Below are 12180 nucleotides of genomic sequence, written 5' to 3'. Positions count from 1 at the left end.
TTTGTGCGTCAGCAGAAGCCACGCGGCATGTTTTCATTAACAATAAAAGTTCACAGAGTCCTCGACTGCATTGATGCTTTGTCGATTTGGAGTAGAATGAGCGCCAAATGCGGTTTAATTCTGACCTGAAATTAAAAACCGTGTTTAATTTGCCCATAGTTTCGAACATAAAGTTTATTTTTTCATCTGTGGTTTCGAATGTTTGTGCAGTTGTTGACAACCATAAAAAAACTGTTGCTCAAATGATTAACTTTATATGTACACGCAAAACTTTGTCACCAATATTTTTTTCAGATTTTTTGCGTTCTTTATTACGGACGCCGGCACTGAAAACTGCAGTTTGTTAACGGTTTTGACGTATCTCAAGGCAACGCCTCCTCTAGGAAGATGCCTGCCGCATGAGAAGAAAAGCAGCTGCCACACCCTTTCTCTCCTTCATTCTGAAAATGTTTTCAATCGCTAGCGTCACTTGTGGAAGACGGTGCAACAACGCAACACTTTGCATAGCCTCAGAAATATTGGTGCACAGTTGCAGGTCTCGAACAATTCTCGACTGACGCGCCCCTATGGGCCGCAGATGAAAAACGCTTAGCTGGTACTACAGTGCCTAGAATATAGCTGGTACCAAGGAGGTTTAAAAAATTGCTGGAGTGGAAATGATTGCGCAGAAGTGAAGCCGTTACTCTGGTAAGAAGCCGGCTGTGGTGGCCATCTTACTAGGGGCATGATAAAGTATCGCCGTTCAGCGATTGAAAACGAAACGTTTTCCTCGCACGCCCAACGAGTTTATTGTGGGAACTTTTTCGGGCCACATAGTGCTCCAAGCGCGTCTTAAAGTTACTAGTTTTCCGCAGTGAGCCTCTAATTGGAGGCGATGTTCTTTGAAGATTCAGCCACCCATACTTGTTTCCGTGTGTTATTTCGTCGGGAACAACTATCCTTTAATATAGAAGTAATGTAGCATTCACATAACGTATCAAAGCCACTTGATCTTTAAGTGGGCACTATCAGAAAAGAGCATGTTTCCGCCATCTTGGCAGTGGCAATAGGCGGCTTCACTTCTGCTGGCAAGCCATCGCAGGAGCTTCCACTCCAGCAATTTTTCTTTAATCCTTTTTGGCTGGTACGGTGGTACTGCCCGCTGCCGTGATAATAGGTGGAGGGATTGATATGGCTGTACCCTTTAGATCGGGCGGTGGCTAGTGCCACCAAGCCGTAATACTTAATGAACTCAAAACTATATTTATTTATTTATTCCCTAAAAAGTGAGTTTGAGGATTCGTACTTTGCAGTGAAGAGTTTAATTTTCACTCGTGCCTTGACTTTAGCCACCAATCAGATAGCCTCCTTCTAGTTAAGTCTATTTGCTTAAAGTCTATTCTGCCCTCCCGGTCCCTAAACCCCAGTGCTTTGAAAAACTCTGCGCCATCATCCTGAACTATAGGGTGAAGCCCTTTACAGAACATTATCAAGTGTTCGGCAGTTTCTTCTTCCTCTCCACACGCACTGCATACTGTGTCTACCCCTTCGTATTTGGCCCGATATGTCTTGGTTCGCAGTACTCCCGTCCTTGCCTCAAACAGCAGAGAACTACCCCGAGTATTATCATAGATCCTTTCCTTGGCAATTTCCTGCTTAAAAGTTCGATAGATCTCTAGTGTGGACTTCTTAATCATGCCCATTTTCCACATGTCAGTCTCCGTTTCCTTCACTTTCTTCTTAACCGATAGTTCTTTTTGGTTTGGCCACCTGCTGTTTTCTAAGTATTTACCAGTCAACTTCCTGGTTCGCTTCCTCCATTTTGTATCGACATTCTTCATGTACAAGTAGCTGAAAACCTTCCTAGCCCAACGCTCCTCCTTCATTTCTCTCAATCGCTTCTCAAATTTTATCTTGCTGCTAGCTTCCCTGCCCTCAAATGATGTCCATCCCATATCACCTTGTACTCCCTGATTTGGTGTATTCCCGTGAGCTCCTAAAGCAAGCCTACCTATTCCACGTTGCTTAATTTCTAATCTTGCTTGAACTTCTGATCTCATGCACAAGAGCGCATTGCCGAACGTCAGCCCAGGAACCATGACCCCTTTCCATATTCCTCTCACAACATCATACCTATTGTAATTCCACAGTGCCGTATTTTTCATCACTGCTGCATTGCTGTTACCTTTAGTCGTCCCGTATATTTCGTGTTCCCTCAGGTACTCGGTCCCATTGCTTATCCATACGCCCAGATATTTGTATTTATCTGTTATCTCTAGCGTGACGTCCTGTATCCTAAGCTCACTACTTTCGTTGTCATTGAAAATCATGACTGCTGATTTTCCCTTACTGAATCTAAAATCTAACCTATCTCCCTCATTACCGCAGATGTCCATCAATCTCTGCAAATCTTCCTTGTTGTTGGCCATTAGCACTATATCATCTGCGTACATTAATGCTGGTAGTGCCAGCAATAGTCTCGGTCGCGAGCGCCACCGCGCGGCGCTTGCTCAAAACTGAAGGCAGCCCAACTCTGCTGGGAGCGCGAGCCATTCCCCAGGCATTGTTTAGAGGAGGCGTTGCTCAAGGTCATTCTAAATAACGTAGTTCGCCATAACCGTAACGCTTAACGATTCTGACAACGCGGTAATTTTATCTTATGCGGGCTTTATTACACAACACGCGCAGTGAGATCTACAAAAGCAGTACTGAAATTAGGCAAGCCTGCATCACGCCTTTCGTAACGCAATCCGTGCGTTTGAGCGCTGGCGCAGTAATACGTTGCGCAATGACTATGGAATGTAGCTCGGAGGAAACGGAGACAACGTAGGTGTATTTCCGGAAAAATGTCTTACTTCCGGAAATTCGGACCCCTTCACAGACTTTTTTGACGAAAGCCAGGCTTCGCGGGCCTGTCTTTTAATTCGTCGCAGCACGAAAGGCTGAAGGTGAGAGCGTTATCTTTCACGCGCGGCCTCATGTGCGGCGTTCTGCAAACGGCGACCCGAAAATCGAGCTCGCTGGGCGCGCATCGGGTCCCCGCCTCTAGAAACGCGTCTTCAGCCGGATCATCTGAGCCTGCTTCCGTTTCGGGATCCCCTTCCGTTTTCCTGTTTTCAATGGCGTCTGCCTCGCGCGAATGATCAAATTCAGCGCGAAGATGCGCGTGACAGCTCGTTCGAATGCGTCTCATCCTCGATTTGGTGCTGCTTCGCGATGGTCTGGCCTAATAGCGTTCTCCATCTTGACGGCAGCATTAGCCCTGACCCCCTGCCTGATGAAGCGATCGCGAGTGCATGGTCCCATTGCCTCTCGGATTCCGACGATTCTCTCTGTGGTAGCACCTGTAGTACGTAGCTTGTGTTGTGCTAACATAATGTTCGCCGCTGTGGCACGCGGCAATATGTAGCAGCGCGATGTGTGATGTGTCGGTGTGTGCTAATAACGGTAACAGCGAGCGCTGCTTGTATCGTCGCGCGTGTGAGGGGAGACGCCAGCGTTCGAGTTTCACGCCGGCTGTTTTCACCCGAATCGCAGCGAACTCACGCATCGGTCTTCTTGTGCAGGAGTACTGGATGTTTTCCAAGACGATCCCGTTGATGACACCATGGAGGTAAGCCCATAGCTCGATCACGAGGGTGCGTATTGTTGATTGTAGATTTTCGAGCTCTGCTGATACGTGTCCAGTGCTATCTACTGAAAGCTTACACCGTACCCTGTGCTCATAGCAAGCTGTAAACATGCATCTGTATACGCATGCTCATAAGATCACTCGCGGAAAACAATCGGGATGTGGTTAGTTAAAGCCCGAAGAAAGTGGGCGGGGCAGCCTGTTTTACATCATACAGGACTCAAGTTGCATGCATGGTATTTCGATTAGTTATTACTAGCGTCTTTAGACGCTTAGCGCGGAATGTCTTTAGAGTGGTTGTTTAATCGGTGTGGTTATTTTAATACTCAGCAGAACGGATAGTTAGAATTGATGATCATCATGTGACAGCGAGAGAGCGTGTGCGTAGCGCATCTGATTTTGATGAGGCAGAATAGCAGCCACATGCAAGATGATAATGGAAGCGGGAATAGATTGGAGGAATCACACAACCAGAAAGGCTGAGAAAAGTAAAAAAAAAAGCTTAAAATGAAATTCAGACAAGTAAAATGGTTCACAGGGAGTAGGTAACAGCAGATAGTTAATGGATAGTGGACAAATTTTTCTAGCAAAACAGACCACTCTTTCTGTGCCATGCATCATGGCCTTGAATATACCGGTCGTAGACAAGCGCTAGCATCAGCTTAATCCACAATAAAATAGGCACCAAGTACTTCAAGAATTAACCACCTATCTGCTTACTATCCATCGTCTGCAGGTTATTGTCAATGTTACTCAGTAATGGAATAAGAAATGCCTATGAATTCAATCAAACGACAAAGCAAGGTTTTGTAGACCGCTTGACGTTGCACCATATCCCCACTTTTAGTCGGGTGACAGAGAAATGCATGGAATATAACCGACCACCATATAAAAGCCTTCACAGATTATGAAAAAAGTATTTCATTCTCTTCAAACCTCAACAGTCACACAAGTATGTGAGGAGCAATATGTGAGGATACCAGCATGAGATTCTAAAAGTTGATAGGCAGAAAACTAAAGTAATGCTACACATTCCTGGAAAAGAATAGCAGTTCGCTATAGATGGAGAGGTACAGGAGATGCATCTACTTTAGGCAGGTAATGACTGTAGATTCAAGTCATGGGACATGTAACTAAAAGAATTATAATTATCGGAGTGCATTTGGTAGGTATTCTCACATAATGTGTGGCAGTTTACGAGTATTCTTAATCAGAAAAAGTATAGAGCAGCTGCATTTTACAGGTACCTGCCTACAAGTTAGGAATCTGGCGACTTACAAAAAGGCCTCCCCTTTAACTGTTGACACTGCAGTGAGCCATGAAAAGGAAAATTATCAGTGTAGAGTTAAGGGACTAGACTGGAGCGTGGCAGGGTACAGATGTGCGATATTGACCTCTTAGTTCAAATAAAAAAAAATGTAGTGAGAAGGCTCGATAACTGCCAAGCACTAAAGGGGCCCTGAAACACTTTTTTGAGTAACCATGAAAATAATTCAGTGGAAAAGCCTATTGTCTCATAAATTCAACACCACGAAAATTTGAGAATTTGTCCAGTACAAGCGGAGTTGCAAATATTTGTCACACGCTGCAATCGCATTTTTTCTTATCTCATCCCGACAAAAGTGCTGGAAGCTAAGCTGAGAGGGATGGGAGGGACAAACAAAAATGCCACGCATGCCTTGTGACTTTGAGCACAGTTTTCTTTTTTCTTCGAATACGTTGCTTTTTCAGTGCGATTGCGTGCACACGCGTGGACAAGTGACGGCCTCTCGCGGCAATCTCTGAAACGACCGAGCGTGCCATGTTCAAATTAGCCAATGCCTGATAAGTGGGCATTCTACAAGTGATTTTTGAGCGTCTTCCGTTATTTGTTGAGGGAAGAGAAAGTAATTTTTAGCCGACATTGGCAATTTATTGTGAATTCCAGGCCGTGTGCTGCGCTATATCATTTGGCCCGCGTGTTGTCGGGAGTCTTTACTACTGATTGGCGGCGTTTTCTGATCATGCTCAAAATGTGTTGCAGGGCCCCTTTAATGGTAACATGCTGAATTCCAAAATAAAGGAAACACTGCATGGGGTGGAAGAAAAGTTGTACAGATGAGGTTGAGAAATTTGCTGGGATAATGTGGTTGCAGCTAGTGCAGCACTAAGTTACGAAAAAAATGAGTTATGTACACGTGCACACACACACAGCACATATCCTGTTTGCAGTGTAATTTCAGGCAGCAGGGAAATTTAATTCTTAAACTCTGTAGCATAGGGGCTCTTAAGAGCTTATGCAATATGTATCAACAAGCTAAACGCTGTTATTCTATGTGGAGGCACGACTTTCTATTTCTTAGTTTATTGACATCTCTTCCCATTTGCAGATTTCGTTGCCACTGCAACTCGTGCAACAGCCTTCCTTGTCCCTCGTGGACCTTGGAAAACAGCTTCTGGAGTGTGCGCGCAATGGCGAGACTGAAGAAGTTCGTCAACTCATGACGAGTGGTGCGCCTTTCACTACTGACTGGGTGAGTAAACTGAAACATTGTGAAGAAAACTGTTTCTTGATACAGTCTGTAGTAGGGACACACTGCTATAGTGATCTCATTTTGAAAGCGTAATTGAGTGGGGCATTTGTTTTGGAGGTTAGGTATCTTTGTGCACAAGGTAGGGAAGCTTGAAGGGGTAACGGGAAAGATGGTGTGAATGATGCGACAGTGTAAATGCTTGCTCTTGGGAGGTTTTCTTCTCCACGTTGGCGATGCTAGCATGCCTTGTACAACTTCTAATTTTCGACCCCTTGCAAGTCATACAAAGGCAGCACTGCTCAGTTGGATTACCATTTTGTTTGTTTTCAAGCTTTTTGCTTGCTTAAAGTCATCTTCAAATTGGTTGAGCATTCCTACTGTCAGGTGCTTGACAGGAGTGTTTTGGAAATAAAAGATTATCGTTACCTTGAGATCTTCTAAAGATCATTAGTGTAGAATGTTTTTATTTTGTTAATGTAACTATCAGGCCATATACATAATAACGACGGATGATCGTTGTTTCTTTATGTATGCTTTCTTCTTAACAATTTCGAGCCGCGAGCATTTTTGGTTCTATATTTTACCAACAAAGGGTGGATTATGGGGAAAAAAACACCTCTTGACATTTCTGATGCAGTTGGGCACATCTCCCCTGCATTTGGCCGCTCAGAATGGGCACGTAACGACAGCTGAAGTGCTTCTACGAGCTGGCATCAGCCGAGATGCACGCAACAAGGTAGACCGCACTCCGCTGCATGTGGCAGCTGAGGATGGCCACTTGGGCGTGGTGGAGCTGCTGCTCAAACACTCGGCTGATATTGATGCCAAGGACATGGTGAGTGCCACCCAGGGAATCTGCACTCTCAAGGGCTCGCACAGGCATTGAAGGAATACAAAACCAAGGGTACGAAGCTCACTGGTCCCGGAAACCATATCAGAGTGACCAGAATAACAGTTGTGGTCGCTGTTATTTCTATGAACCAGTAAGGCCGTGTTCACACTGAGCATTCCGGCCGCCGAAAGTGCTCCGAATCCAATATGGCGGCGGCGAGATTCGCCGAAAGGGCCCTCTCCGCGCCGATCGCTCTCGGACCGATTTCTGCGGCGTCTGCCGCCGAATCGGTCACCGCGGACCAATAAGAGCGCTAGTCAAGGAATTTTGAAAAATGACGGCCAAGCCCTACTCACTTCTTATGCCGCGGTGCACATAACTGAATGTTGAAACCAACGGGAGTTTAACCTACCCTGTGCCTACTTCGCGTCCGTATTTCGTGGAAGAGGTGACCGAGCTTGCTGTTGGTGTGATCGAGCTTGTTGCGGTGTTGCAGAGCAAAACGAACCCACCAACGCCGCTGGCGTCGGTGATTTTTTCTGCTCTTTGTGCATTACAAGACAGCCACTTGCCAGCAAAGTAAGCAGTACTGTCTTTTCTTGCTTCCTGCGTACGAGAATCATCGAAGTATACACCACCGGTTAGCGTAGTAGCGTTTGCGAGCCGCGAAAACAACCGGATGACAGCGCATCCATCCCGCGTTCGCCCGGTGGTAGATGGCATATTCGGCGGCTCTGGGCGCGTCCAGTGCGAACAACGCTGCGTTTCGGCGACAGGGGAATTTCGGTCGCTGTAGAAAGCGGATGCTTCAGTATGAACTAGGCCTAACGGTTTCGGTATTGGGGAGGTATCATAACGTCCTAACATGCTGGCATTTGTTGCGGCTGCTGTGGCTGCCACATGGGAGCGTAGCCAAAATAAATGATTGCAGTTATTTTGTTATACCTTGTTGTATTAGTCACGTCATTGTTGACAAATGCTCCTACACCAATTTTTGAACAGCAATACTATTTGTCCTGGGCGTCAATATTGGTTCTCGTTAGGTGTGAAGTATTTTAGAAGCTTGGCTTGTCAGAGTCTCCCGTCTTCATGGTGTGTCATGTAGTCGCAGTCCAGCACAAAAACACATGCGCACCCATAAAAATGGTATAAATCCCGCTACTTGCTTCTGGTTCAATTAGAATGAAACAGGCATTAGTTAGCCTAACAAATACCTGATGACGTAAGTGGATCTGAAACACCCTTCCCTACATGCTTTACTTATACAAGTTTTTTTTTTCATTAGTTTGCATGCTATATATATATAACAGTTACAAACCAGCCTATAACAGTCATTCCTGCTGCAGTCCCTCTATTCTTCACAACTAGCAGTTTATGGCGAGCTTGTTTCATGCAATGCAATAGCGAATTGCGTATTTCAAATCGACTTATGCAAATACTATATATATTGTACATCAGCAATGCAAGCTTGGTCAAAATGCACCCGTATAAATAAAAGAAAACTTTGTGAAGTAACACCTAAGGTGTAATCTATGGAACTTGAATGTCAAGTGGTGCATATCAGCTGGGATGTATTGGATGTTTTATAGTAAATAAAATTGGCACGTGTCTGCACTGTAATTCATGCTACTTCATTCTCTTCAAGCTGAACTCTCCGAGCTGCCGTAGATGCATACATACTGAGAGAAGGGAGTAGATTGCTTTTCACTGTCTCGCCTCTAGGTTTACTGCCTTTCCCCAAGGATGGAAATCAGGACCATGGTTTGCAAAACTCCGTCTCGATAGTTCTCTTCAACACTTTGGGGGATACAGCGCCTCTTAGCCTTTAAGAAAGGTGATTAGCCACTCCACGTGTATTCATCTGCCTCTTCTCCCCGTCTCCTGGCATCTGCTTGTGTATATCGTGTGAGCAAAACAAACAGAAAAAAAGAAAGGTGGCTGCAACCACTGCAGCCAGTGCCCTCCACTCCAAATTTATCGAGTCGCCATTGTGTGCTGTGTGGCCCGCATGTTACCTACTGGCGCTTGTATTTAGGTATTTTATTTTAATTTATTGACACTTCGACAACAATGTATTCGTGATTATATTGTGTTATTTCTATGAACCGTTATCAAGTTCTCAGCATGGTAGATTTAGAGGGCGTGCCTAAACAAACAGCTGATCTCGCAAATAACGACAGAATGTGTGCGATGCTTTGTCGTCAGTGCAAGATTGCACAAAGGTATGGTTCATTTCAGCATTCATTTGTTGCTGCCAGTGCAGTGGACAAATAGCAAACACAAGTTTGAATCGTGGCAGGCAGTCATGTCTGCATGGGTGCTTCTATGCTGATATGTAACCACAATTATTAGCGGTTACTGACACAGCAATTAAGAGCACACGACATCACGAAGAATAAACATCACACATTGATGTGACTTAACACGTGTCAAAAAAGCGCAATTTATAAGATAATTTGCTCTGCAATTGTGTGTTGCTGCACATTCGTGTAGCTTACTGACCCCTCATAACTTGGTAGTGATGAACACTAGTGTTGAGATGGAGTATAGACCTTGTTTACATACGTACATAGAGACAGGCAAGAACAGTAGAGCCAGAAGTGCTGAAAGTACTGACACGAAACTCAAATAGTTTAGGCTAGTTCCTTTAAATAAGAACACTCGTTTTTAGAACCCTTAAAACAGTGTCGTAGTACTTGGTAATGCATTGAATATATTTTTAATATTGTTATCTTAAGATGCAATTTTGGTTTCGAGGGGGCTCCACAGCGACGCGTCAACAGACGTCTGATGTCATGGTAAAACTGCGACTTGCGAAATACGAGCGCCAGCTCTGCCATTAGTTGTCAGTCACACGTAGCTAACGTAAACAATGTTGATTGCATTGTCATCTAGCGACTCTGACGGCTATTTTTGTGTCCAAGCTGCATGCACGACTCAGAATTCGCAAATTAACTGTGTGTGGAGAGCATTTATAGTGCATGTAATGAAAACACAAAATGTCCATTCTGAGATGCCTCAATATCATGCCAGTACTCGTTTAACGACTAGAACCCCCCATGCAGGGCCAGAATCCAAGTTTTATCTCTGCGCTATTCTCTAATTTCTTTGCAGAAAATCACGTCTTAGTGGATTGGTTGAAGTGAGATTTTCCAATTTCTTGTTTTTAGAATCTCAGTACCTATACCGCTAAAATGACACGGAGCTAGTTCATCTCGCAAAAGAAACAGTCATCTTTTTTTTTTTTTAACAGCATATCAAGCCAGAACATTCCTGGACTAAGGAGCCCTCCCACCTCGGGGTGACATGGGGCATTGCTCGGGGCACTGTTTTGAAAATAAACGTTTACTTCTCTCTCTCTCTCGACAAACAATTGTGCCCCTTAGGTTAAATACATGCAATCTCAAAATCACTGCTGCACAGTAGACTCTAATTAAAGGAAACTGAAGGGACCAGGAAAATATGTTCCACTTAACAGGAGTTCTATTTATTAAGAGGTGAACATAGATGCAGAATGCTAGTATGAAACCAATCATATTAGAGGCAGTGTTCTATTTAAGCAGCAGTTCAGTTTAATAGATTCCACTTTACTGTATATGAGAAGCTTGTGCTTGTTCTCTTCCCATGTTTGATGCTGCTTTCTTTACCCATCATTTGTCCTTATCTTTTTTTCATCGCCTCCGGTTGCTTTTTTTTTTTTTTCAGGGAAGCACAATGTGTGGCCAATGTGTCTTTTTTCTTCTTTTTATGTCGTACAACTTTCTGTAGCTTGAAAGCATTTTTCTTTGGAGAAAACCCATCACAATAAATGACGTGAGCGCTAAGCCAGATTATGCAGTACTGTGATAGTGTGCTATGCAAGTGAAAAACTTCATGAAAAAAAGTGCAACATTCTGTGTCTGACATAATACGAGAAAATTTCTTGGAAAGGCATTGAATTGCGTCGAAAGCTGCACAAACCTTGCGTCCAGTTCGTATCACGGAAAGGACCGAGTGTGCCAACTCTGCTCCCCCTAGCATCTTTCACACGCTTCTCATGTAGAGGCTTCTTTTGCATTGTGAGTTGAGAGTATACTTTCCATGCAGTGACTAACTGGCCACATTTTGTGCCTCTATGTTTTACCAGCTGCGCATGACACCCCTTCATTGGGCAGTGGAGAGGGGCCACCTGGAGGTGATCAAATGTTTGCTGAAGTGGGGTGCGGATATGAATGCGACCAACAAGTTTGAGAAGACGCCGCTCGACATCGCCCTAGATAATGACTATGTTGAAGTGGTCAGAGTGCTACAGGTGGGTGCATCACCCGTCCATAGTGTGGTGGCGACGCATGTGTTGGTACCATGTTAAAGGATTTATACAGCAGTGTGTAAAAGAAGTCCTAGCTATACTCTTTTAATTAAAATATTGTACAGCAGACTGCAAATTATTGTGGACGTTACTTCCTTTTGGAGGTGGATCACTTTGTATAGACTTATGTTTTGACATTCGACTTATAAAAACGTTTTTATATTAAACGGCACCATAGTTAGAAAAAATATATTTATTTCATCTTCACAGCTAAATTTCTACACATTCCTGTATTTAATCATGCAACGAATGTGCTTACATACACTGGGTAACATTTTTGGTTAAAACATGAGAATGAAAAATGCTGCAAGTCAGAGTTCTTGAAATGTTTACTATGCACCTATAACAAAAAAATAATGTAACTACAATGAAAAAAAAAATTTAATGATGTTTTTTTTTGTAATAAGCATGCATTCATTGTGCATTGTATAAATCCTGGATAGCCTCATCCTGGAAATAAGAGGACACCAAAAATGGACTGGATAAAGAAAATGAAAAGCACGTATTTTGATAACTGCTGTGCCCTCACCGCCCAGTGTGGTTAGTTCGTGTCTTGAACATATGTTGGCATTGTCAATGTCTAACTTTTAGCTTGAACTTAGATTTTATAGAATCTTAACGGGTGAACAGGGCAAGGCCGCACTTGTTCTGAGTGCCCTGAAACTTCCCTTCTCGGAACTCACTGCGAGAACCATAGCCCTACGCACAACTTTGGCCACGGCCTGCATGAAAGCAGCCGTTTCTGTCTCAAATACATGCTCTGGCTGGCCCTTCTTATGTGATCACGTACACTTGCTGCTGCATGTGGTGTATATATTCTAGAATTTGCATGCGCAATAATAGTTAAAAATAATCGAACATAATTAGGCATTAGTTG

The 12180-nt window shown here is 43.9% G+C and overlaps 1 protein-coding gene across 4 annotated transcripts in view; it reads left to right on the top strand.

The window, feature by feature from the left end:
* Nucleotides 1-2788: 2788 nt before the first annotated feature.
* Atac3 (Ada2a-containing complex component 3) overlaps nt 2789-12180 on the top strand; it is a 30510-nt gene continuing 21118 nt past the window's right edge. The window contains exons 1-5 of one of the 4 annotated variants that reach the window (XM_075892406.1): nt 2789-2927; nt 3546-3592; nt 5980-6123; nt 6761-6958; nt 11082-11246. In XM_075892406.1, coding sequence (XP_075748521.1) covers nt 3587-3592; nt 5980-6123; nt 6761-6958; nt 11082-11246 — 513 coding nt within the window. In that variant the 5' untranslated portion in view covers nt 2789-2927; nt 3546-3586. Of the gene's footprint in view, nt 2928-3038; nt 3329-3545; nt 3593-5979; nt 6124-6760; nt 6959-11081; nt 11247-12180 lie in introns of those variants that run through there. The other 3 variants (XM_075892407.1, XM_075892405.1, XM_075892404.1) reach the window with 3 other exon arrangements.

This window comes from Rhipicephalus microplus, chromosome 4 (assembly GCF_043290135.1).
Source record: "Rhipicephalus microplus isolate Deutch F79 chromosome 4, USDA_Rmic, whole genome shotgun sequence".
Lineage (NCBI taxonomy): Eukaryota > Metazoa > Arthropoda > Arachnida > Ixodida > Ixodidae > Rhipicephalus > Rhipicephalus microplus.
This window is presented reverse-complemented; position numbering and strand designations above follow the sequence as displayed.